At 37.9% G+C, this 26,853-nt stretch overlaps 1 protein-coding gene across 1 annotated transcript in view; it reads right to left on the minus strand.

The window, feature by feature from the left end:
• Positions 1 to 26,853, minus strand: part of CNTNAP5 (contactin associated protein family member 5) — an 851,907-nt gene that overhangs the window by 647,826 nt on the left and 177,228 nt on the right. Inside the window, exon 2 of the mRNA XM_032260961.1 lies at positions 16,497 to 16,601. Within this exon, the coding sequence (XP_032116852.1) occupies positions 16,497 to 16,601 (105 nt within the window). The remainder of the gene's footprint in view (positions 1 to 16,496; positions 16,602 to 26,853) is intronic.

Consider the following 26,853-nt stretch of genomic DNA (forward strand, 5'->3'; position numbering starts at 1 on the left):
TAGATGCCGGACCAAAAGTCAGGAGATCTGGTTCAAGACCCAGTTTTCTTCCTGATGTTAGACTAGATGAGAGGTTCTCAAATGAGCTTCATCATGCAAACAGACTAGTTGGCAACATTTCCAAGACCATAAACTAGGAATGAACAATGCAGGAGCTCCAAGAAAGCTGAATCCAACACCTAAGGTCTTCCCTGGGCTGCAAGTGACCTCTCAAGTGCACCAACAAATCCCTCTGGTCCTCGTCCTCCTGCTTCTTCATAAGAGCAGTTCTCACTAGAAACAATTCACCTTGACATTGTTTCCAGTATCTCAGTTGATTCTCATGGAAATCAGCAGTAGTATTTTTTTTTTTTCATTTTTTCAAACAGCCTCAATGGGCCAAGCAGCTAACCCAAGTGTATGGCTAAAGACTGCAATCCAACTCAGCTCTAATTTCAAGTCCCTGCCTGAGGTTTCAATAGGAATCAACACCTTGAGCAAGCAAGAATAGACTTGTATGGAGAATTCTAAGCAAAGATTTAAGTAAGAAAAAAAAAAAAAGAAAAAAATAGATCTCCTGCCTTCTGGTCACTCCATGCTCAGTTCTGTATACCAGAGCACATTACTAATGCTGAGGTTGAAACTGCACACACTGAGGTAGGCTGTAAGCATGAAGCAGAATAACCAGTAGAAAATGCAGAAATTCCTCAGTTTCTACACTTATTTCCACTTCTAACTCAAAAAGGGGAATGAGAATTGACTGATGTCACACACTGGAAGTTGGCACAAAACAGATTATGTACAGGTCTCTGCAAAGTGGTAGTTCACAACTATCTTTCAAAAAAAGAGAATACATTTAGTCCAAGATCAATTGGAGCTAAAAGTGCCACACACACACATCACATTTTCACACCTAATCTTTTGTTGTTGTTGTTTTTTAACATGGAGTCTTGCCCTTGTGTCCTGGCCTGGAGCACAGTGATGCGATTTTGACTCATTGCAACCTCCACCTCCTGGGTTCAAGGGATTAATCTGCCTCAGCCTCCTGAGTAGCCAGGATTGCAGGCACCCGCCACCATGCCCAGCTAATTTTTGTATTTTTAATAGAGACAGGGTTTCACCATGTTGGCTAAGCTGGTCTCGAACTACTGACCCCAGGTGATCCACCTGCCCCGGCCCCTCAAAGTGCTGGGATTACAGGTGTGAACCACTGCACCCGGCCACACCTAATTTGTTGTAAACACACAGTCTGGACATTTTCTTTAAAGCCTAAAATAAACCCTATAGGAAACAAGTTTCCCAGGCAGGTACTTCTGTCTTCCAGAATGCCCTATGAAACTACAGGCACATTCCCACCAATTACTGTGAGGCTAGCTTGAATCACTAGCCTCATCTTTAATTATTAAACAGTTGGTGCCTCTGTAAGCAAAAGTTCTAGATTTTTTTAGGGACACAGCTACCTGCTAATGATAATGAACAACAGAAAGAGGCTCTCCCATAAATATTGAACATTGTGCAGTATGTGTAACAGCAATAACAGCATTCGCAGACATGCTTGTAGGGCTCAGAATGGCTTCCTGCTCCTCCCTGTAAAACAGGATCTCCCATGTGTAATAAGACTTGTGGCTGGGCAAGGATCTTTGAGGCGGAAAGCTGTTGGCAAGAACCGTGGCATAATCTTTCTGCCCTGGGCAGGTTCAGGAGGGCCTAGCTGTTGCAGTATGGTCCAGGCCAGGCCTCCTGAATTTCCATTTCCACATTAATTTAGGGACTAAGGAATTAACCAGGTAAAAATAAAGTGGGAACGCATGTCTGTAACCCCAGTACTTTGGGAGGCCAAAGTGGGCAGATCACCTGAAGTCAGGGATTCAAGACCAGCGTAGCCAAGATGGTGAAATCCCGTCTCTACTAAAAATACAAAAATTAGCCGGATCTGGTGGAGCATGCCTGTAATCCTAGCTACTCAGGAGGCTGAGGCAGGAGAATCGCTTCAACCTGGGAAGCAGAGATTTCAGTCTGGGCAACAGAGCGGGACTCCATCACAAAATAAATAAAGTTGAAACTTGCCAAAACACCATGTGAAGTGCAGAAAAGATAAAAAAACGTGTAAGAAAACCTGGAGTGACCCTCATTGAGACCAGTCTGCAGAAAACAACAAAGGAGCTTTTAAGATGAGGTTCATGTAACAGAAGGGTGAGTTTGAATAAGAATCACACATGGTTATCATAGTTGATGGCTGCCTAGGGAGAGTGGGTCTGTGTATGACTTAGTTTGGGTTTTCTGGAAGTCAGTTATGAAACAAGGATTTGAATGCAAGTAGCTCATTTGGGAAGTGATCCCAGGAATATGAATGAGACAGAGCAGAAAGGAAAGCCAATTGATGGGGCATCATCAGGCTACCGTGCCTATGAGTGAGCTTCATCCCACTGGGATAGGAGGCACCTTAGTGTTTTCTCATTTGAGTGGGAGGGAGTTGGGGTTTTTCTGTGCCAACTTGGTCAGGTATTAATTGAGGGCTTCTGGAGAGCAGGATAGCATCTAAAGCATGGAGAGAAACCCCAACAGGAGAAGATGTAGTTATTAGGATTGAAAAGGGTCCTGTCGAGGATGTTTTCGAGTCTCTATCCAGATCCTCTGTAGCAGGTGAACTCATCCCCCAGCTGTGGGTGCTGGATGACAACTAGACCTATCCTCTTTTCCACAGATTTGTCCTTGGTCAAAGAGAAGCCTTCTTGCCTAGGAGCTGTCACTTCCCCTGTACCCAACTCAGCTAGTATCAGACTGATACAAAGTTCAAAAGATCAATCCCAGTGTTTCAAGGCATGACAGAATTTTTAGCATAGTCTGAGATCTAGAGCTTCTCCGTGGCATTTGAAGGAACCGTGACTTCAGCGGAGACTACACCCTTGCTAGCTTTCCCCTCTGCCTTATCCTGCTTCCCTCATGCCCTATCTCCAGAGAGCATTGCCCCAGTAATCACTGCAACAAGAAGTCCCATCTCTTTCAGCTTCCAAGATGCTGGCTTTTGGCTGAAATGTTGAAGTCTGGGGGATATGGGTACCAACAGCCTCTGAGACAGTGTGTGTACCTGGCTTCACGCTGGTGTGTCTGTCAGCGTCTGTAGTGAGAAAGCTGTGTTACTGTTTTGAAAGATGCTCATAAGTCAGACAGTTTTGCTGATATCCTTCAATAAAGATCTTCCCTTTGGAAAAATGGAGCAATCCGTTTTCTGATGGAGCAGGAAGGGATGTCTGTCTGCCTGTTTCATAGTTCAGAAGTTATAAAAGAAGTGAGGGGGTTTGACCATAGGTCAGCCTGGGCTGGGAAGATTTGGAGTTCAGTCCCAAGATGGATATTCCAGATTCATGACCCTACAGACCAAGGGCTGATTCATGTGTGCATAAAAACACCCAGGTGTTTAAAAAAAAACTTAGATGGGAGGGTCGCATATATAAAACTTAATGGTTTTAAAACTAATTGTTCAATATGGCAGTGATACTTAGATTTAAATTTCATTTAAAATAAACTAAAAATTAGTTGTCTTAGTCATAGTAGCCACATTTAAATGCTCAGTAGCCATGTATTGCTAGTAGTTACTTTGCATAGCAGAGTTATACACATTTCCATCCTTGACGCATTTTCTATTGGCCACTGCTGCCATAAAATTTACAAAATGAGTAGAAGCTCAGTTCCATGTTAACTTGGCAAATCAATACACTCTGACTCTACTCATCTGCTGCTCAGGCCTAAGAGACTGTTAGTGGATTCCAGTGGATTACGTATTCCTGATTTCATATACATATATATATGTATATATATATATATATATATATATATATATGTATACATAGTTCTAGACATGAGTAAAGCAGCAAGGTAAAACAGTGTTCCTGTTTTTAGACATATAGAGAAAAGTTACCCTCCCAAGATAATCAAAGGAAAAGGGGAGAACTGGAATTGAAAGTCATTTAGAACTGCAGATCTCATATTGATGACATTACCACTTATTATTATTATTATTGTCATGAGCAACATACTTATGCACAGTTGAGCATACGACATTTAACTTAAATTCTTGGAGCAATTTTCTTTTGAAAGACAGTAACTGGTTGAATTCTGGTGTTTTTGAGTTTCAAATGTCACTTTCTACCTTGTGACTTTGGACAAGTAATTTCCCTACTTCTATAAAAATAGTAGGGCTAGTGTCATCATACAAAAGATAAAATATTATATGTCCACTCACAGGTATCACAACTATGGACACGAAATGATTAAATATGAGTTTGTTGAATTGTATTACTCTGAAAGAGAGGGAGAAAAAGGAAAAAGAGAAAGAAAGGAGAGAGAGAAGAAAGAGCGAGAGAAGGAGAGAGGGAAAGAGAATGAATATTTACAGACATGATTGATTACTCTCTTACTTCATATCAGATGATTAATCTAAATTCAGTGATGGTAAATCTGGTCTCTTTGACTATGATTGTTTCAGGACTGGACGGATGACCAAATTACGGCTGCCGATGAAATAGGAAAGGGCAATCCTGGGTCTTGGATCCTTGAAGAGTTTCAGTGCTGTAAAAAGTGGTTCCCAAACTTGTGAGCCTCAGAGTCACTTAAGGAACTTGGGAAAACAGAGATTTCTACTGCCAGAGTTTCTAATTTAGTAGATTGGTGTGAGTCTAGATAATCTACATTTCTATCAAGTTCCTAGAAGATGTTCATTATGCTGCTATTCCAGGGCTCACACTCTGATAGCTTAAAAAACAAGCCACAGGAGGTCATGGTCTCATTGATTTCCAGAATGTTGTGAGTCTGGCTGAGCTATTGGGAAAGCTTATCAGTTCCAGGACAATGCTGCCACTGAGGATGGCATTGTTGAATTAAATCTGCAAGTCCTGGAGACTGCCCTTTTTGAGATTTTTCCTTTTGTTTTAATAATTAATGTTTAGCTTTAATCCTTTTGTAACATAAAAAAAAACATAGATACAAAAAGTCTCACAAAATTAGTATTTAGCTTAATAAACTATTACAGGGTACAGGTCCTTCTAACCACCCTGTTCCAGAAATAGAAATATGAATGCCTTTCAATCTTTATGTGACTAATCTGAATAACTGAATATTTTTCAACCAGTGTGAGTTAGATTTTCTGTTATCTACACACAGAAGTACACTAATAAAGACACCTCAGAATGCTTTCTGAATGCTGTGGATATTTTTATAGAAAAGATTCACTAGAAGCCAGTCCTTAGCAAAACAAATGATAAATATTCTTTGATAAAATCTGGATTTTTAATGAAACATATTCATTGGTTAGAAAATTAGTCCAGGCCGAGCTCCATGACTCACTCCTATAATCCCAGCACTTTGGGAGTCTAAGGTGGGCAGGTCACAAGGTCAAGAGATCGAGGCCATCCTGGCTAACATGGTGAAACCTTATCTCTACTAAAAATACACAGATAAGCCGATCGTGGTGGCATGCACCTTAATCCCAGCTACTCAGGAGGCTGAGGCAGGAGAATCACTTGAACCCAGGAGGCAGAGGTTGCAGTGAGCTCAGATCAAGCCAGTGCACTCCAGCCTGGTGGCAGAGGAAGATTCCGTGTCAAAAAAAAAAAAAAAAAAAAAAAAAGAGAGAGAGAAAATTAAAGTCTAGACATGATCAACCAATTGCATAGATGAATATAACTGAAATAAGCCAAGAGTGAGATATTCAAAAGGAGAAATGAGGAGGAGATCACCATAAAAGTAGTATTCTAGTTGCAAATCTGGAGAAAGATGAACTAAAGGATTATATCAACTACAATTTTCTGGTTCATTGGTATTTGTTATGTTACCATTTTCACTTCACATGGTGAGTCCAGTAAGCCTTAACTCATCTTTTTAAGGACATTTCCATGATGTTTAAGTGAAAGACTTCTACAGGGGTAAACATATCCAGGAAACTCCTTCTAGCTATTCCTGGTTAGACAAAGGAAAAGCACGGACCATACAATATTCTGTTTGAATGTATCTTATTTCCTCCTAAATGTGACACACACTGAAAACATTGTAAATTGCCGTTGTAAACCGCCAATTACTGGGCAAATATAAGTCACTGATAATCATGCTCTTAATTCTATTATTATATTTTTGTTACAATGCTTTAAGCTAAATTCAATGAACTAAGAATTAAAGAAGCTCTTGTCCCTTTGCAAAGTGCTAAGAAACATCAAAGTGGTAGTTCACTGCATTTCATGGAGTGCTATTTAGACGTCATCTTAACCTGGCCCTTCAAAGGAAGTGGCTTGCAATCAGAAAATTAATAATAATAATAATAAGTGAAGGATGAAGTACATAGATTTCTCCTCTTTCTTGGCACTCTTTTTGTGCCAATTGGTGATGTCTAAATCTTTCAAGTATCAGCAAGTAAAAAATTTTCTACAAACCCCTTCCTTCTCCTCCTCCTTGTCATTTGGTTCTGCAATTAGCCAGCCTGAAGAGAGGGCTATCACATTGGATTTGTCTCCATCTGAGACAGGGTCCCAAGGCTCCTATTAAACAGCAGAAGGTTTCTGTTCTGTATTTTTCAATGATCTATAGCTGTCCTAGTGAAAGAAGAGGCCTGGGGCACTGTTTAAATATCCAGGTCAAGGTTAGTTTTTCCCTTAGGCATATTAGGCCACAGTTTGATTTTAGGGGAAAAAGGCAAGATATATAGATTTCTCTTTCTTCCTTGATGTCTAAAAAAATCTATTCTTTGTAGTTAAAATGCTGAGAACCCTAAGGGAATACCAAAATTACCTGAAAGCTAATTATGTCAAGAGCACCTTTATTCATACTAAGATCTCACATCAACATGAATAAAGATATCGATTAATGTCATGTAGACAAACGTAGATTCAAATTCAAGCATGACTAAAATTAGCTGTGTAGTTTTGGGCCACTGACTTAACCTCTCTGATTCTTTCCCCATCTTAAAAAATAAGAAATATACCAGAGTGCTAAAGTGATGATAGGAATGAAGAACCAAAGCTTTTGACCCAGTTCCTTTTTTGTAATAACTTAGCCAATTCTGATTTCTTTCTACTCTCTCTTACCCCTAAGATCCAAAAATAAGTCATAGAGTTGAGAACTGAAAGAACAAAGGTTTAGCAATACTCTAGGATACTGCATCTCAAATTTCAATTTGCAGATGCATGAGCTGTAAAAGAATGCGTTCTGATCCAGGAGTTCTGGGTAGAAGCCAAGATTCTGCATTTGTAACAAGCTTCTGGTGGATGTCCCAGGTTCTACCCACCATACACAAGTCAAGTGAGGAGTGAGAGTGTGATGCACCAGAGGAAAGCATAGACCTGGATGCCTACCCTGCCTGGGGCAGCTGGGACAGGGCACAGGACAAGAAAGGCACTGAAAAGACAAAAGGGTGTTTCACAGGGAGAGGGGGTATCCAGTGACGAATTTCTGCATAGCTTACTGTCTTTTAACACAGATTAGAGGCCGGGCATGGTGGCTTATATCTGTAATCCCAGCACTTTGGGAGGCCAAAGCTGGTGGTTCACCTAAGGTCAAGAGTTCTAGACCAGCCTGACCAATATGGTGAAACGCTGTCTCTACTAAAAATTTGAAAATTAGCCATGCGTAGTGGCATGCCCCTGTAGTCCCAGCTACTTGGGAGGCTGAGACAGGAGAATTGCTTGAACCCAGGAGGTGGTGGTTGCAGTGAGCCGAGATCATGCCATTTCACCCCACCTGGGTGACAGAGCAAGACTCTGTCTCAGATAAATTATATATTATATATATACACACACACACACACATACACACACACACACACACAAACACACACACACATACACACACACACACACACACACACACACACACACATATATATATATATATATACATATATATAATAAAACAGATTAGATTAGATCTATATTCTGTGGGGCTTAACAAATCCAGATAGAAGACTAGTGCTGTCTCCAGAGAGCAGATGTTGTAGTGTTGCTTGTGAAATTGGATTCCCAGGATTTTCACCTTGAAATCTGGAACAAGTCCCTAGACAGCTGATAGGCTAATTGTACAAATGAACCCTGACTTCTGCTTGCTTCCAACCCTCATCTCCTCATGGATGGCCTGATAACATCAAGATGAAAACCAACTTCAGAAGACCTTTAGGGTCCTTACTTAGCATTTTGTAACCAGTGCTGTCCAAGGGCGTGGTGTGGGGGAGGTGGTAAGTGTGCATGGAATCTGTTCCAAAGGGAGAGGTAAGGATTTAAAATCTTTTTATCCATCCATGAGCCCAGGAAGCTGAAAATGTCTTGACAGAAGAAATCATATTCTCCATGGCAACAAAATTATTATGCTAGAAACACACAATCTCAACTTACACAGGCAAGCATCTCAAAAAATATATTGAATGAGGAAGATGGATTAAAATTTCAAGGAACAAATGATAAACATAATTGTTTGCAAACTCTACTTGGAAAAAACAACAACCATGGGATAGAAAAATACAAACCTTTCCTCTCATGGGGCCAAAGACGTCTATTTCTATTTTCCTTTTAATCATCTAAAGTAACTTAAATCCTTCCCCTCATTTTCAAGAAGGCCTAACCCACAACTCCGTGGCTTTGTGCTATAACACCAGCCCCTGCACTTCCTGCTGATAGTGTTTCTCCGAAGCCCAGCTGACTCTAATGCCCAGATCAAAAGCTTTCTTGCCACAAAACAAATCACATTTGACAAACACTGATCCGTCCTAAGCCACAATTATATAGATTGACTTGGCAACCCAAGTTAATGGTGATCTGACCTCCAGCTTAATGTATTTTGTCGTGTTTTTTTTTTTTTTCCCAAAAGTAATTAGTTCCCTTTCTTGCTTTTCATTCTTTTTGTGTGTGACGAGATGAAGGCTGAAGTGTGTGTAGAAGTGAGAGAAAACAAATTCTATTTGGCAAATCCCTTCTATCGATGAAGTAGCAGAATGGAGACCATCACACTCGGGTTTTAACTATTAATCCCCTCCTGCTGTGTTGAATTGCCCAGACCTTTACTGGCATAGCAATACTTACAGGCCAATGGCTGTTTCCAAAGGTGTGTTTTCTCTCAGAAAAATTAGTTTTTCATTGATGAAACTCATTAAACTTGGTTTACTTAGGGTTGGGGGAGTTCATCAGATATCATTTACACAGCACATTTTTTCTTTCGTCTTTCTTTCAATGTTTGAGTTGATTTCTTCTCCTGCCATGGGAAACTGATCAGCTGTGCACACTTTCTTACAGGGTATAAGGCAGACACGTGCCTACCTGAGATCTGAGCACATGTAAGAGTAAAGTGTTCCCTAGTCATTTATGTTTAATGTTTGTCAAGGTTTCATACAATTATCAAGGGACTCAGAAATTTTCAATGGTGCCCAAAACCTTGCAGGGGTGTTCATCAGTGTGAAATAATTCAGCAGTGATGAGGTACGAGGATATTATTGAGTATGATCTATCCTTTTGAGGGGGATTTGATACTGTGAAAGTCATGGTTTTATAATTTAAATTTCATCTTGAGTGGGATACCCGGTCGGATACCAGGATGTTCCTTGACAAAAGTGTTGGAAGGCTGAACGGTGTTAAGTAGAAGAAATTCACAAATTACTGTGATAAATGAACGAACGGATATATGAACGTTAAGAAAAAACTATCTAAAACTTGGAAATCATGAGAAAATATAGTATGACCGTTCAACATCATCCTGGAGCAATTTTAAACAAATCAATTTAATGATTATTTCATTCTCCAGAAAAATGAACCTGCCATTTTGTTGAGCTAGTTCCTGGTTGGTTAGAGCTTAGATACCGTGAAGTTGTCACATGCTAACTCGTAAATGTGTGTCCGATAGAGAAGATGTAATCCCCAAGTTTTATAACCCTGTAAGACATTGTGATGGTTAGTATTAGATGTCAAGTTGGCCGGGTTAAGGGTTATCCAGACAGCTGATAGAGTGTTATTTTTGGTTATATCTGTAAAGGTGTTTATGGAAAACACTGACATTTGAATCACTGGAAAGATTCACCCTCACCAATGTGAGCAGGCACCATACAAACCGTTGAGGGATCAGATAGAACAAAAAGGCAGAGGAAAAGTCAATTTTCTTTCTCTTTCCTGGGGCTGGAATATTCATCTTCTTTTGCTCCTGGACATCAGACCTCCAGGTTCTTGGGTCCTTAAGCTCTGGGACTGATAACAGTGGTCCCTAATTTCTCAGGCCTTGGGCCTCAGAGTGAGGGTCACACCATTGGTTCCCCCATTTCTCAGATCTTTGGGCTCAGACTGAATTGCATCACCAGATTCCCTCTTCTTCAGCTTACAAACAGCATGTCATAAGACTTCTTGGCCTCCATAATCATGCAAACCCATTTCCATAATAAATATTTTCATATACATATATGTCTCCCGTTGGTTCTTCTTCTCTAGAGAATCTTGACTAATACATACATTGACTAGTTTTGTATCACCTAGCAATTTTGTTCCAATATTATTTTCTTCCACCTTCCCCCACCCTCACCAAATGTCTATGAATATGCAGTTCCCAAAAATACTCTGAATTAGCTTTACCATGTTACTGGTTCCAGCCTTAATGGGTTAAATACACACACACACACACACACACACACAAGTGCACACGTGCACACACACACACACACACACACACACGATATGCTGACTTTATATTTGTATGAGAGCTATGAGTTTATATTAGTATGAGAGCTATGTTTTTATTTATTGAAGATTCTATTTTGACAAGTATTTGTTGCTCACCTATTTTAAACTATTCCCTGAGGATTAAAATAGTGCATATATATCCAATACCTACTCTTTGAGAGTTTAAATGCAGTTCTGAATACATGTTTGTGTTTGTGAGTGTGTGAGGGAGACTGTGTATGTAAAATCTGGCATTTGAATATTTAGAAGGGGCAGGGATTTCGTGTTGAGTGGTAGAGCTGAAGGAGGCAGATTCACCATACTCTTTCGGAAGAGAGAATAGATGAGGCTAAATAGAGCAGGCCACTGTGACTTTATCTATTAGCAAATCTGTCAGGGTGGAGAACATGCTGGAAGTTGAAGCATTGAGGCAGAATACTACAAAATGTGGCCCAATGTATCAAACAAGGAAGAGTGGAGAAATACCTAGCACACTCAGTGATGGATCATTGCTTTCTAAAGTAAATTATTTTTTTTTTGGATCTGACACTGCTATAGCTTGAATGTTTGTCCCCTGTGAAACTCATGTTGAAACTTAATCCCCAATGTGGCAGTATTGAGAGGTGGGGCCCTTAAGAGGTGATTGATTAGCTCATGAGTATTCTGACCTCATAAATAGATTAATCCATACACCAGTTAATGGATTAATGATTTAATGGATTAATAGGTTGTCATGCGAGTGAGGCTGGTGGCTTTATAAGATGAAGAAGGGGGACCTGAGCTAGCATGTTAGAGCACTCAGCCACCTTGCTATGTGATACCCTGGGCTGTCTCGTGACTCTGCGGAGTCCCCACAAGCAAGAGGACACTGACTAAATGTGGCCTCCTTGACCTTGGACTTCTCAGCCTCTATCACTATAAGAAACAAATTTCTTTTCTTTTTAAATTACCCAGTTTTAGGTATTCTTATATAAGAAACTGAAATGGACTAAGATATCTAAAGCGCAGACAACAAAGACAAAAATGAACAAGTGGGACTATATCAAACTAAAATCCTTCTGTACAAAAAGGAAAAGGATTAAAAAAATTAAAAGGCAATCTATAAAACTGAAGAAAATATTTGCAAACCAAATACCTTATAAGGGTTAGTATCCAAGCATTTAAATAACACATACAACTCAGGAGTAAAAACACCCAAATAACCCAATTTAAAAATGGGCAAAAGACTGAATTGACATTTTTCCAAAGAAGGCACACAAATGGCCATCAGGCACACGCAAAGATGCTCAACACAGCTAATCATCAGAAAATTAGAAATCAAAACCACAATGAGATGTCACCTCACACCCATTAAGATGGTTATTATAAAGAAGAAGGAGGTAAGTTTTGGTGAGGAGGTGGAGAAAACAGAACACTTTTACACTGTTGGTGGGAATGTAAATTAGTGTAGTTATTATCAAAAACAGTATGGAGGTTTCAAAAAAGTAAAATAAAACTGCCATGAAATCCAGCAATACCACTACTTAGCATATAACTGAAGGAAGGGAAATCAGTATCTGAAAGAGATATCTGTAATCCAGTGTTCATTGCAGCATTGGTCATAGCAGCCAAAATATGAAAGTGACCTAGGCGTTTCTTGATTAATAAAGGGATAAAAAATTTATGGCATATATACAGTAGAATATTATTCAGCCATAAAAAAGAAATCCTGCCACTTCCAACATCACAGATATAAGCCTACTGGGCATTGTGCTAAGTGAAGTGGTCCAGGCACAGAGAGACAAATGCTGCATTATCTCACTTACATGAGGAATCTGAAAAACGAACTCAGAGAAGCAGGGAGTAGAACAGTGGTTGACAGGCACTGGGGTGTGAGGAAAAGGAAGAGATGTTGGCCAACGTACAAACTTGCACTTGTAAAATAAATACATTCTCTGGATATAACTGTACAGCGTGGTGACTATAGCTAATAATACTCAATTGTATGCTTCACATTTGCTAAGAGTAGATCTTGTGTTCTGAAAGCATAACTACATGAGGTTGCAGATGTGTTAACTAATCTGATTGTGTTAATCATTTCAAAAGGCATACATATATCAAATCATCACTTTATACACAGTAAATGTGCACGGCTTTATTTGCCAATTATGCCTCAATCACATAGGAAGGATGGAAGTAAGTGAACTAATAAAAATGACACACAGCTTTCCCTGTCTCAAACACTGAAGCTATTCTGGCTTTCTGGGCAGGACAGTGTTGTCGTGCTGTGGCCAACAGCATGGCCATGGGATTCAGATCTCTTGAGTGAAATCCTGGCATGGCTATTGCTTTCCCCTCTGTGTCACCTATGAATCAGAGATCACAATGATATCTACCTAAGGGTTGTTGTAAGTATAGTATTGGTGTACCTTACGGGCTAGGAACAGTGAGGGCTCATGCGAAGTGCTCAATATAGTGGTGTTAGAATTTTTAGTTGTGTGCTGCCAGGCCTCAGCTTATAATGGGGAGGGGGGATGTTATTCTTAGGCACACAATCTCACCATCCAGAGAGATGCTCCTTTATATCTGCACCTATATCTGACAGCATCCAAGATTTCAAACCATGCAGCACAATTTGCTCTTTTGGATATATTTCCTGTCTTTGTAAAACAACAGAGAAGTTTTAAAGGAAGACACATTAAAAAAGGGTGTTCATTGAGGCAGTGTTATAATTGCTTCTAAGCCATGTCCATGGACAGACAGGACATAAGTTTGATTTAAAAGGAAGAAAATAAATCAGTACTTTATACTGATATTTCCAATATAAATAAAAATTATAAGTTTTCTTCTTAACTTTCTATATTTTATGTTTATCCACTCATGAAACAAAATCTGTTCGTAATAAATGACTTTCAAGTTTTACCTTAATGTTTGTATACCACACACATATACATTTGATATCATTGTGTATGCATGTATATGTTGCAATATCCATCTATATACACAAATATATTAATTCTACTACGTATGAATATATTTATATAACCAACCCTGTATATATCCACCTCTTCATATATGAGAGACACTGACTATATATATTCAACTATATATTTGTGTATTATATATTTTAATCTATTTACTGTATACACATATATATCACATAATGTGTTTATTATAGTATACACATATATTTGGACATAGTTAACAGAATAATTATATCGCTATTATTATTATTAATGACAAATGTTAGCTGTTGATCAGTATCACAGTTTGTAATTGTATGGTAATTGTATTATCTATGTCAACTCTTCATGAATACAGTTTGTGCCTATTTCTGCCAACTATGTGTAAAGAATCTAAATCAATGCCTCACTTACACTAGATACTCAATAATTATTAATTGAATGATTTTTTCACCCATGAATTCCTCCAATGTAGAAATTTGCAACTCTTGTTTCATTTTAGAATCACCTGGAAAGCTTTTGATTATTCACTTTATCAATACACTCGCTTGGGTCCCAACCAAGACAATTAATTCAGAATATAGGAAAAATGGGCTCAGGCAGTGCTCCTTGTAAAGCTCTCCAGGTGATTCAAAGGCACAGCCCTGGGATGAGAACCATTGATCTCATACCTCCCTGAGCCAGCGTTTAACTCCTGCTGAGGGCAGTGGTTGGGCCTCTGTGAGTAACGGAGAGGCTGTCCCCTTGGGCATCTTGGAATATGCACTAGAGGATAAGTTCTAGGCCAGTGCATCCCAACTGTATCACTGTGTCTTCGGCTTGGCCTTCCTGATTTAGACTTTTGTTGGGAAATGGAAAAGTGTACCTCTCTTTACATTCATGCTAGCCTTGGATTCAGGCCCTCAGATTCCCCATTGAGCAGAACCATTATAATAAGTTGGAGCTGAGAAGCTTGTACTCAGTCAATATCTGTCTGTTAGAAAGAGAGCTTGCCTGTGATCAGATCCACAACTTCTCCTAGAAACTGTCCAGGAGCTATTAGGCAGTAATGGCTTTCTACTGCCACACAATCTGGGTGGGATTGAGACAAATCCTTTCTCTGGAAGCTCTGTTGGAAACTGTGTTAAATTCTGCCGACTTGTGTTTCTTCCAGAAATGGAAAGTGGGCTTCCTGATTCAGTTTAGTTCTCTACCCTGCTGTGAGAAAGATATTTTGGATATGCAAGTCTGGTGTTCATCTGCACATAATGTTGCAAGGCAGACATTCCTGGGCCATTTTGCAGAAAAATATCTGAGGTCAGAAGACGTAAGTGACTTTCATACAGTCAGAGGGTTTTTCACTGGAATAGCCAGCATTTGAACTGTAGTCAATTGATTAGTTTTTCAGTTTCTTCTCTTGCTACTACATTCCTTTTCAATCTGTACTAGTGAAGCGATTTGTTAACGGGATAAATATAAACATGGACTTTGAATTCAGATAATTTAGGCTTGAATTCAAGCATTTCCCCTTTCTAACTTTGCTGTCTTGGGAAACTGATGCAACCAGCTTCTCTGAGCCTCAGGAACCTGACCTGAAGGTAAAAGATAATAATGCTCACAATAACTTTGTCAGGACTAAATGTCATAATAAAACTAAAATGCTTAATCACATTTTTGGCACAGAATATTCAGAAAAGGTCATTCGTACAAAAGTTTAATTGAAATTTTCCCTTTGAATCTTTGATTGTTCATTTTACTCTTTAGAATATTATTCTTAAGCAGCTTTCTCAACAAAATAGTGGCACTTGCTAAATTTTTAATTATGAATCCCAATTTAATAGAAAACTGGTGAAATGAGGTCCAATACAACCAGCCAACAAACATACAAACAAAAGCTATAAATCAGTCTCACTAATAATGGAGATTAAAATTATACATTAAAGTGCTAACAAATTAAATTTTTTAGAGTGTGAAAAAAAAATCTCACAACAACCAATTAGGCTTATTCCAGAATGCGAAGATGATTCAATGTTGCAAAAACCTACTAATGTAACCTACTTAAGATATGAATAGAAAATACAGTCAAAAGTAAATAATATAAACTCTAATAAATCAGTAGATTTCTTTCAATTGTGTGTTTATTTTTATTGACCTAGACAGAGTTTATAATATTTAGTAGATATTAAAATATTATCAGACATCTAAAAAGTTCTTATAAATTAAAATAATTCAAATCTCTTTTTCAGTATTTGTCTACCTATGTATCTATGCATTATAAAAGTCAACATCCAAATCTGATTAAAACTTATCTGTCTAGATATCCAACACCATGTTTGTTAACAACATTTCATGTGAGAGATTAGTTAAGGATCTGCTCTTACTTGACACAGATTTTAAAGGTACATACTATACACTTAATCACAGTTATTTCTAGCTGGTAGAATAACAGGTCATTTACATTTTCTTCCTTTTAATTAAGTTTTTTGTATTTTAAAAATCAGCCATATTAATTTTCAAGTGAAATTAAAGTTATTGAAAGAAAGGTTTAATAAATATAAATATTTTATTATAAAATATGTTTTGATATCTATTTATGTTAGATATGGTAATATCTTGCTCTGAATAAGGTATATAAAATATAAAATAAAGCAAATGCTTCTTATAAAGTAATTTTTATAAAGGCCTCTTGTCATCATCAAAAAAAGATATTGTGGTTTGAGTGAACACCAGCCAGCATACTTTGAATGAGTATTATGCTCTGGAGGTATGCTTACATTAGATTTTCACTTCTCTCCTCCTAAACCTTTTCCTGAAGACTGCTGTTGGATATGACTTCAGTATTTGCGAGTGCTCACTTTTTTCCATCCACCTATCGTGTAGTTATTTAGTGCTTGGATGTTAGGATTTCAGACATCCTACTTACCAACTCTCCAGTTGAGTTGAGCTGGGCTGTGAATGCCAGTGAGGTCTGAGGAACTGGAAAAAGCCATTGGAGAGAGCAGGGATGCTAGTGGGTCATCACAGTTGTCTAAAAGATAGAAGGAGAGATGGAGAGAAACCAGATTCTATTAGTAATAAATATTCCATGAGAAGAAAGGTTGAGAAATTAACTACCATCATTTATTAACCACCTGCTCTGAACAAGGTCAGGTACTTCTTGTTTCCATGTGTTACTGCATCTGTGCCTCACAGCAGCCCTGAAAGACAGGTCCAGCTTTCTTTCACAGATGGAGAAAATTAAGTTCAAAGATGTCAAGTAGGTTGTTCAAGGTCTCAATGCTAGAAAATAGTGTAGCCGGAATTCTCACCCAGATTTGCCTGACTCAAAAACCCAACAATCTAAACCCAACTACCTACATTTCTTTAGTAAACCACTTGATCAAAGTCTCAGACTATTGCTATTGAGATGATTCTATAAGGGAGATGACTAAAAAGGGAAAAATTGTTTGACTACTCTCCCATCTTCAGTCCCTAAGGACTCCCGTGATAATTGTGTCTAGAGGAGTAGGATAATTTAAAATGTCTTACTCCCAGTTGTGTGAAAGTCTCTGGAAAACAATTTACTTATTTTAAGAACTTATATCTATTCCACGAAGCAGTAGCAAATAGTCATAGATCTTGTATATCATGAATCTGATATTCACTTCAACAGCTAGCTATCCTTCCAACGTTTCCTAAATATGGTAAGTTTTCTTTCTAAGGCTTCTTTGATGATGTCTAAATGTGGGACAGGGTGGGGCCATGAGCAAAGATGCTTGTCTTGACAAAGGAGATATACCCCATCCAGGTTGACCCTGATGTCCTGACCATTCAATCTCATGGAGAGGAACCGCTCTTCACTCGTAGTATACTGTTGCCATGATTGGAATTTTTGTCATTCCTAAAACTCATGATAAGATTTAATGTCATGGTAACAATATTAAGAGGTGAGGCCTTCAGAGATGATTAGGCCAGGAGGGTTCCACTATCATTGGATTAGGTTTGCTGCCTTAACAAAAGAGCCTTTAGGATTGGGTTCTCTCTCTCATTCTCTTGCCTTCTGCCATGTGATGATGCAACAAGAGAGCTCTCACCAATGCCAGAACATTGATACTCAGTTTCCCAGCCTTTAGAACTGTGAGCCAATACATTTGTGTCCCTTATAAATTGCTCAGTCTCAGGCATTCTGTAATAGCACCACAAAACGGTCTAAGACAATTGATCATCTAAGTTTTTTCTACCAATTCACTTATCTATTGTATTTTCCATTGGGTGGCACACACTTTGTGGGGCCCTAGCAATGAATTTGGTACATAACAAGCCTTTGATAAAGGTTTGTTGAAAGAATGGGATGGTGAGCTAATGGAATAAGAAAGGAAAGAATGGAAGGCAGGATGGATCAATCAGTCAACCAATTAGTCAACATAATATTGCCAACATTCTTTTCTTATTTTTTGTCTTGTACACATTTAATTTTATAGGACATTTTTCAATGTCTTATAAAATTAAATGTGTACAAGACAAAAAAATTTCATGACTTCATGAAATCTAGACATATGTCATTTAAAACAAACTTAAAATGTGTCTTTTTCTTTGAAGGTAAACTTCATGGTAGTAAAGTCTCTCAGAAAAAAATGGTTTGGCTTCTTTGTTTTTAAAGAGCACTTACATAGGATTATGCTTGTTTATTTAACAAATTCTTAGAAAGCAGCATTTCAGCTAATTGCAGAAAAATTAATTAGAAACATAAGGATTAAATTATTGTTCATTAAATGTGTTAAAAAATTAACTGGCCAAGTGTATTTTGAGTTTTTCTCAAACACAAATATTGAAAAATACTTTGAGGTATTTGACAAACGCAAAACAGAGCCAGATCCTCACTGAGGAAGAGTAACATAAAAATCACAGATATGGTGTCTTGGCAGCGATCTATTTGGTGACCTATTTGGTGAATAGATCGTACCATTTTTCCTCCAGCAGAACGTGCGGGAGACAAGTGCATACACACCTCAAAGCACTTCTTTAAAGACACACATTTGTTGCATTATTTATATATTAGAAGACAATATATAATAATCACTTATTAAAATTTAATCAACATAAGGCAGATCTTTCATGTGCGTATGCCTGTTTTGTCATCAAGAAACATCAGATGAATGCAGAAAAAAGCGAGCCCCATAGAAACATACAAAGCACACACACACATATATAGCATCAACATGGTGTCTACATTCACAGCTGCATTCTAAGCCTCACCCATCCAGATGTGTAGGTATAACCATCCTCTTATTTCAGGTAACACTCTCTCCTCCACTTAACAAGGATTCACAGCTTTTCTGACACTCATTTGCATGGCAAATGGTAGCTCTTTTTAAGGTAAAGTGTTATAGCTATTCCATATAGCACTTATGTATTTATTAGACATTTAGCATGTATACAACTCTGTTCCTAATTTTATTAGATTTTTATAGTCTTTTATGTGTGACTGATTAAATTTTTTAGTATTATACTCCTAAGCCTACTTCTCCACTAAATCTTTTCTTATAAAGTTTTTATTGTACAATTAGCAATCCATTTTTACAAATGCACATATTGTGTTGTAGCAGAATTGACTGTACCCCTATACATGTTTTAAGGTTTCAAGTTAACTCAATCATGCATTGCTCAAGAAACAACTCTGAAATTTATTTTCTTCTTTTTCTTTTTTTAGTAATCTTCACGTAAAAATGCAAATTGTTAAAATGATCATGGAATAGTAGAAGTAACCTAATCATTTCAAATTATTTCAGTCCAAAAGGCCACACACAGGGCTTACGTCTGCAATCCCAGCACTGTGGGAGGCCGAGGCCAGTGGATCACAAGGTCAGCAGTTTGAGACAAGCCCGGCCAACATAGTGAAACCCCATCTCTACTAAAAATACAAATATTAGCCAGGAGTGATGGTGGGCACCTGTAGTCCCAGTTATTTGGGAGGCTGAGACAGTAGAATTGCTTGAATCTGGAGGCAGAGGTTTCAGTGAGCTGAGACTGTGCCACTGCACTCCTGTCTGGGTGACAGAGCAAGACTGTGTCTTCAAACAAACAAACAAACAAAAAACACCTCTGTCCAAGCAATATTATACAGTTTCCTTTTATGCATATTCTCAGAGAGGCAATCAGGATAGGTTTGGGTAAAATGGAATCTAGACCTCAAGGATCTCTGAGGCCACTGAGAATATAGATATGTAAACAAACAAATAAACTGATAAGGAAATTTAGGAGACTTTCACTATGATCACACCAAGCCAGTAAAATTAGAATCGATCAGTCCAGACTCTCAGGCAAGTGGTATTTTTTATTCTTCCAGACCTGTACAGTCCTCTCCATTATAAGGTGCTGACCTCCAGGAGAACTAAAGCTTCCAGAGCCCGTCAGCCTATGGCAATAACTACCATTCCCGACTCTCTGTTTTTTTTCTGTGAAAGATGTCTACCTTGTATCTCAGTTTCTAAGGACAGTGGCTACATTTTGGAAATTAGTAAATCTATAAAAAACAATCTATGCTTATGGAAAGATCCAAGGAAGATTTTTCAATGCTTCTTTCCTCATATACCCTATGCATTTAAATAGTGGCTTTTGGGAAACCTATCTTAACCTTTTATTTCCTGCCCTAAAAGTAGTAAGAATAGGAAAATCTCAAATCTAAAAGGAAGAACCACCCCCCATCTCCCAGAGTAGATAAATCTTTCCCTCTGTCACCTCTGCGTCGCATGAACCACTTTGGCAACCTTGCCTATGTTGATAAAAAGCAAGTCCCTATGAAATTACCCTAGTAAATGGGAATTGAAGCCCATTTATGCCCAATGTTCCATTATTGGAGCACTAAGCACGTGGGAGTTATCTATATCTTACTGCTCAAGGTCATTGCCAAGGTTTGATTGCAAAAATTCAAAAAATTGCAACCTCAGGCACAAATGGGTTAAGTGTTTGATGATGGAACCATTCTAAATTCAGATGTATTATTTTAAATATGTATCAGATTCTTAAAGCAAAGAAAGAATGATCTAGCATAAATGAGAACCATAAAACTTGTTTTTTGTTTTGTGATTCAGGATAGGCTGCAATAGTGGAAAGTATACTGAGTGTTAGATCTGGGAGATTCCCGATTCCTAGGTTTGTTTCTTCTCTTGATTGGCTGACTCCAGATAATACATTCAGGTACAATAAACTTTATTTTCACTGTCTGCAAAATAAAGAGTCACTTTCACCACATTCAGCCATAGAGTCATTCTAAAGATGGAATAAGAATAGATGGGAAAATGTCCCCTTTTAAGTATAATGCCCAGAATGAGGATGACAAGCAGTATATCAATTGTATGGTAGTATCTGCTGTGATTGGGAGCAACTATTTTAATGATTTTATTTCTGGGGTCTTTTTTCTCTGCCACAAAACTTGCCCAAGAATTGGTGTCATAGATAGCTCTTTCAAACTAAAGGTTTACAACTGACCAGATGAACAGGAGAATGTGAAGTGGAGGGGGCATAAAAAGGGTGAAGACACGTGCGTGCATAAAGATGACATTACACGACCATTCTCTCCTCTGTGGGTCTGCAGCCTTGCGGAGACTGGGTCAGTATCACCCCAAACACATGACTGGGGAGCAAGGAAAAAAAATGTGTGCCCCAATGCTCCTGCAGCCTTCAATAAGCAAAGCTGTGGTATTCTTCCATTTCAGTCTCTACACGCATCTCAGACTTCTAATGGTGTGTCCTCACAATGCTAAATCCATCACTCTGTTCATCCAAAAGTATATCTGAATATTCATCAGTGTTTAATGTAGAAAAGAAGAAGGGGTGAAGAAACTGATATCTGAAGAAAGGTGTTTGAAATTTAAGAAAAATAAATTGAGACTGAAAGACCTCTCTCATGCCCACTTCCAATGGGACACACAACTTGACACAGATTGTATTGATTTCCCAGGAATCACTTTCCAAGAATGAACCAAATTTCATAGATGCATTGATCTAGTAGAATATTTTTAAAGTGAGATTTTTATAAGACTTTTGCGAGTCTTTTCTCTAAAAGAGTTATAGGAAAACTTGATGCAATAAAAGGTTATTTTTAAAATGCAACCCCCTATTCATATATAGTTTCTGATTCCCCATTATTCTTCAACAAATAACTTTGCTGTCATATGTATTCTTTTTCTTTATAACACAAAGGCCACTACTGGCTCCCCTGATCCCCTAAGTGAAAATCTACTTCTGTGGGTATAACCAAAAGCACCTTAGCTCTTTCCATCCAGTAGCTGTTTAAATACTCCTAGTCCTGTTTGCATATGACTTAGCTTTACATTCATAGATTAAGAGGATTCCTGAACCAGGAGGAACCTCTGAAATTATAAGATCCAAGCCTTTCACTTTACATATGAGGGCATGAGGGGAGCTTAGGGAAATGACAGGGCTGCCTAAGACTATTCAGTTAATTATTTGACCAGCCAGGAGCAAAATGCAGGTTTCCTTCCTGTTCGTAGGTGACCACCAGGCCAGTTCTCTGCCTTTGCAGAAGGCAGGTACCCATTAGTAGTAGTACTATTTATAACAACTGTTATAATAGATGACCTCTTTTCTGCCACATGAAATACACTATTTTATTTCCTGGACAACAGAAAAACATTGATAAGGAGTCGTTTGTGACTTTCAGGATAATTTGAATTTCTCTTTTTTGCCTTTCTTCTTTCCACCTGCAATACTCTCCCTAGCCAAACCCTGTCCACTCAGGAGGAAAAGTCAGACAAACAGAAAAAGGGAAAAAGGAAAAAGCTAAGAAGAGAAAAATTAAAGAAACATTTATTTCCTTGTTAATAATTGCGTGGACAAACATCTTATTTGATGTTTCCAATTCAAAGAAGTGGAGATAATATGCTCTTCAATATATGTATACAGTTAAATACTGAAGGTCTTCTCTCATATTAATTACAAGGTAAAGGCACAACAGAGAATTCTAAGTAAATATGATATTTAAACAGCTTTTGAGAAATTATCATTGACCCTTTAAAATGATTCCACCTCAAGTATCTTTTTGTTGCCAACATATATTTTTATTCATTATTATTAAAATACCAGTAGAGTTACAGATGGTACTGAAGTTAAATTGTGTGCATCGTCTTGATTACCACAGTAAATTGTCTATATGTGGGGATTTGGAGCTTAAAAGATTCACTTGTACTTATAGGTGAGATACAATTCCTCTTAGCATTGCACACTTAATGGCCTACTTTGTTAAAAAGATATAAAGCACACATTTTGTGCAGTGCCTACAACAGTGCTTAGATGTGACAACTCACGCCTTTTGCTTCAATTATTTTTCCACTTGTTACCTATAATTTCACTTAGCAAATTAAAAAAAAATACTTTAATATTATTCTTGAATCTGACACTGCCCCCTTCTTCACGATGAAATCCTAAATGATAAATTACTTCATAACGAGTAGACCAAAAAATACAGCTTTCTAGAATCAGTCATGAAAGGAAGGCCAAGCCTTCTCTATCCAGACATTTGTTTCCAAATTAATGCCGAACTTGCTTTTTGGGCATCTACTAAGTACTCATGGTTGTGCTCCTTGCGGTGAGAAGACACAATAAAATCAAACACATCGACCCTGTGCTCGAGAAGACATTTACTTTGGACTGAAGGATAATCCATACAGTTTTTTAAATAAGCTCCTTATATTTATGAGCAATTACATGCAAAAGACCATTGGATTGGGATCCAGGGGTCCTGAGCCTTCTGCCTGCACTAGTAATATGCCCTCCTTTTTACTTTCCTGTATTTCAGATTCCTCAACTTTATTATGGCAGGGATTATTGCTCATTTGTTTCATCAACACAATTTAATTGAGCACATACTAGGTGTCAAAATTTCTGTCAACCTTTGCAGATAGTAAAAGCAATTATTGCAAACTCACCAAACATGGTGGAGATAAACACACCACCGCTCCCGGCACTGCAATAGCGACTGGTGATGGGGCCAGAACAGAACTCCCAGAAGAGGAGGGAGGTTAGTCCTGTCCAGGGATTAACAAGAGGGCTCTGGGATTCTTTCCAGGCTTTTAAAGCAACTCTATATAAGATTTTAGGAAAGATGTGATTTGGAGTTACTAACTTCCCGCTTGTAAGTGGCTTGCTGGGAGGATACCATCACAAACCCTGTAAGCATAACAAGGTAGCAGCAAGAGGCCTGATTCCTTGGGAGCCTCCTGGTGCAGCTGTCTGAGTTGGTCAGTCACTGCAGCAGCTGCAATGGGGAGACCATCAGCTTATTCTAAGAATGAGGACTCTGTAAAGTTTTTTTGCCCATTTCACAGTGTCTGCAGTAACTAAACTGGGCTTTGAACTAAGGTCAAAGTGACTGCACAAAACCTGAGTCAAAACCTGCTTCTAAACTCTAAAGTGATGGCAAATCTGTCTCTATTTGACTATTTTGAGTGAATATAGCTCTTTCCTTTTTGAATTTTTAAGAGCATCTGTACACGGATGCCCCACAATTAGCCCAAACTCAACAGTTCTGAAATATCCTTCTCTAAATTGTTTCTAATCAGATTACAGCTGAGAGGAAAGTAATGCTTCTGTTATTTCTGATGTTTTTATTTTTTATGTTGCCATTGATTTTTTTTGTTATGTTTTGTTTTGATTCTCAGGTTACAAATATTTTTTTTAAACAGACTGTTTTGCTTTATTCTTTCACCTTTCATGCTCTAAATCTAATTTACCAGTAACTTAATCTAATGCAACAAATGTTTCATGAGACCCTCATATTTGACAAACATAAGGAGTTAATGATATGCAAAGGATAAAGGGTCAGGTTGGACTGATTTCCTTTTTTTGCCCTGGTATTTAGTATTTGAGACAACATAAATATAGTCAATACATCTTTGTTGAGTGAAAGGATGAAAGATACAAGTTCTATACTGCTGAATTGTTGTTTTTTTCTCTTGGAATGATCTCTCAGTTTTCCACTTATTTATTTTCTCTGCCCTGTGGTTTGATTCTAGTTCTGGCTATCTAAATATTATGTTATAATTTTTGCAGTGATCATTTCCATTTGTTTACTCACTGAGAGAGCCAAGTATTACCCAGCTCTACTCTCATTAAGCCATATTTTTAAAAACCCTATATTCAATGCATTTCCTTCAGAAAGACTTACAAGGCATGCCAGCCTTAAGCTTCGCTTTCAGAGGTGGCATCATGAGGATGAAAAGGAAGAATTATTTACACATGGTAGGTCCCAGCTAAGCCTAAGTTAAGGAAGTCATTGGTGGTACTGAAAGTTGGTCAGAGATTCAAAAGTAAGACCAAGTTCAGGAGTAAGTGACCTGTTGTTAGGATCGGCTTTATTAGAAATTTTGGACCATGCCTCCAAAGGCATCACTCTGACAGTGTTTAAAATCGAATATGGTAAAGTTATTCAACCTTTAAGGCTAGGAATTGTGTGTCATAGCTTAATTGGAAAGCTATTCAAGCTGTTAGAATATTGGGCAAAAAAGGTAACATTCATAACAAAAAACTTAGAAGTTTCTGGAATATGAGAAGCTAAGAGTGATGGCTGGATTACTTTGAAGTGTTTTATAGGAGACTAATAAAAAACAAAATTCTTTGAAAAAATGTTTCCTACTTTAAAAGTTTCCACAAATTTAACTCTGCTTCTATACACCCCTATCTCCCTCCTCCCCATTAATTAACACTTCTGACAGCACACTGACGTGCATGCACATACACACACACACACACACACACATCATTACAAAGTAGTGCTAAATTATGCTCAGAATGTATTGATTCTTAAGCAAAGCTACATAAATGAATGAATTGGATGGTACTGAATGATAAGATTGGGAGAAAGAAAAATTGGGAAAGAAAGATTGGGAAGGTAGAACTTTTAAAAAATTAAAAATAGAGATGATGTCTTTATACTTTAAAAAGTTCATTGTTCAGATGATTACGCATTGAATATTAAAATGAGGAAAAGAAAGCCACTAAAGAATCTGTAAAGACAGTATTTCCGTTCATTCAGTAGTTATCAGGGTTGAGAGCTTCTCTTCCAGAACTGTGTCTTTCTCAGTAGATATCTATTCTTTTTTGAATACAATAGGGCTAAACTTCCAATAGCTAATCATGATCCTGCATTGAGAGGTTCTAAATTACACTGAAAATTCTCGTTGCTCAGGAAACCACAATCTTAAAGTGTAGCTCAATCAATCCATATACATTCATAAACTTTTTCATCTTGCATGGGTCTAGGCATAGCATTTCTAAAAGAAAAACTAACATCTCCGTATGTCACATCCTGCTCATTGGAATTTAGGAAAATGCCTGATTAAAAAGATAGGCTTGAGTTGAGGACTGGCCAGCTGGCTGGTAGTATAACCAATGGGGTCAATGCCAAACATTTAGAAGTGGATAGGATAAACATGTGCTCATAATTTGAACAAACATTGACCTTTATTGGTGTTTGTAGATGAGAAAATAATGGCAGCCCAGAGACAGAAGGAGTGGTCCTTCAAGATCATGATGTGGCTGCTTAAGTGTGTGTGTGTGTGTGTTTGTGTGTGTGTGTGTGTGTGTGTGTGTGTGTGTGTGTGTGTGTTGGAAACTGTAGTATATTTGGAAAGAGACCAGACATTGGAATCCAGCCCAGTCTGAATTCAGATCCTGACTCTGCAACTTACTAATTATGTGTCCTTTGGGAAGTTAATTAATCTCAGTTTTCTCTACATGTAATGGGGATGATAACTATACACAGGCTTGTTGTGAGAACAAAAAGAGACAATAAATATAAAATATCCAAATCGATGATGGGCACATAACTGGATAAATTTAAGTTGCCTTCATCTTCTATCTTTTTCTAAGCTCATCATCTCCAGTTCCAACTGCTGTCCTTGAAAAACTGTATTCCCAGGACCTTCTACTATATCTTTAAAATTTTTTCCATCCAGATGGATTTTAGCACTTTCTTTATCAACTTTTCAGAATCTGTAGGATAATTCGGTACCAAGAGCTATGTTGTTTATACATTACTTATGCTCCAATAGCAAACATAATATACTTTTTTAGGTTTTATCATATTTTTCTTGCATTCAACAAATATTTCTTAAGCACAGTGTCCCAGGCATGATGCATCATGCTCTCTGATACATAACCTGGTGACTCTTAAAGAGAACAGGAAGCACGGACCTCATTTAACTTTTCAAGCATGAGGCAGGGTGGAACAACTCACTGAAGAAAATGTTTGGATTTCATTCTAGTTCATACATATAATTTAT

This window comes from Sapajus apella, unplaced genomic scaffold (genome assembly GCF_009761245.1).
Source record: "Sapajus apella isolate SASKATOON/1434 unplaced genomic scaffold, GSC_monkey_1.0 scaffold120, whole genome shotgun sequence".
In the NCBI taxonomy this organism is placed as follows: Eukaryota; Metazoa; Chordata; class Mammalia; order Primates; family Cebidae; genus Sapajus; species Sapajus apella.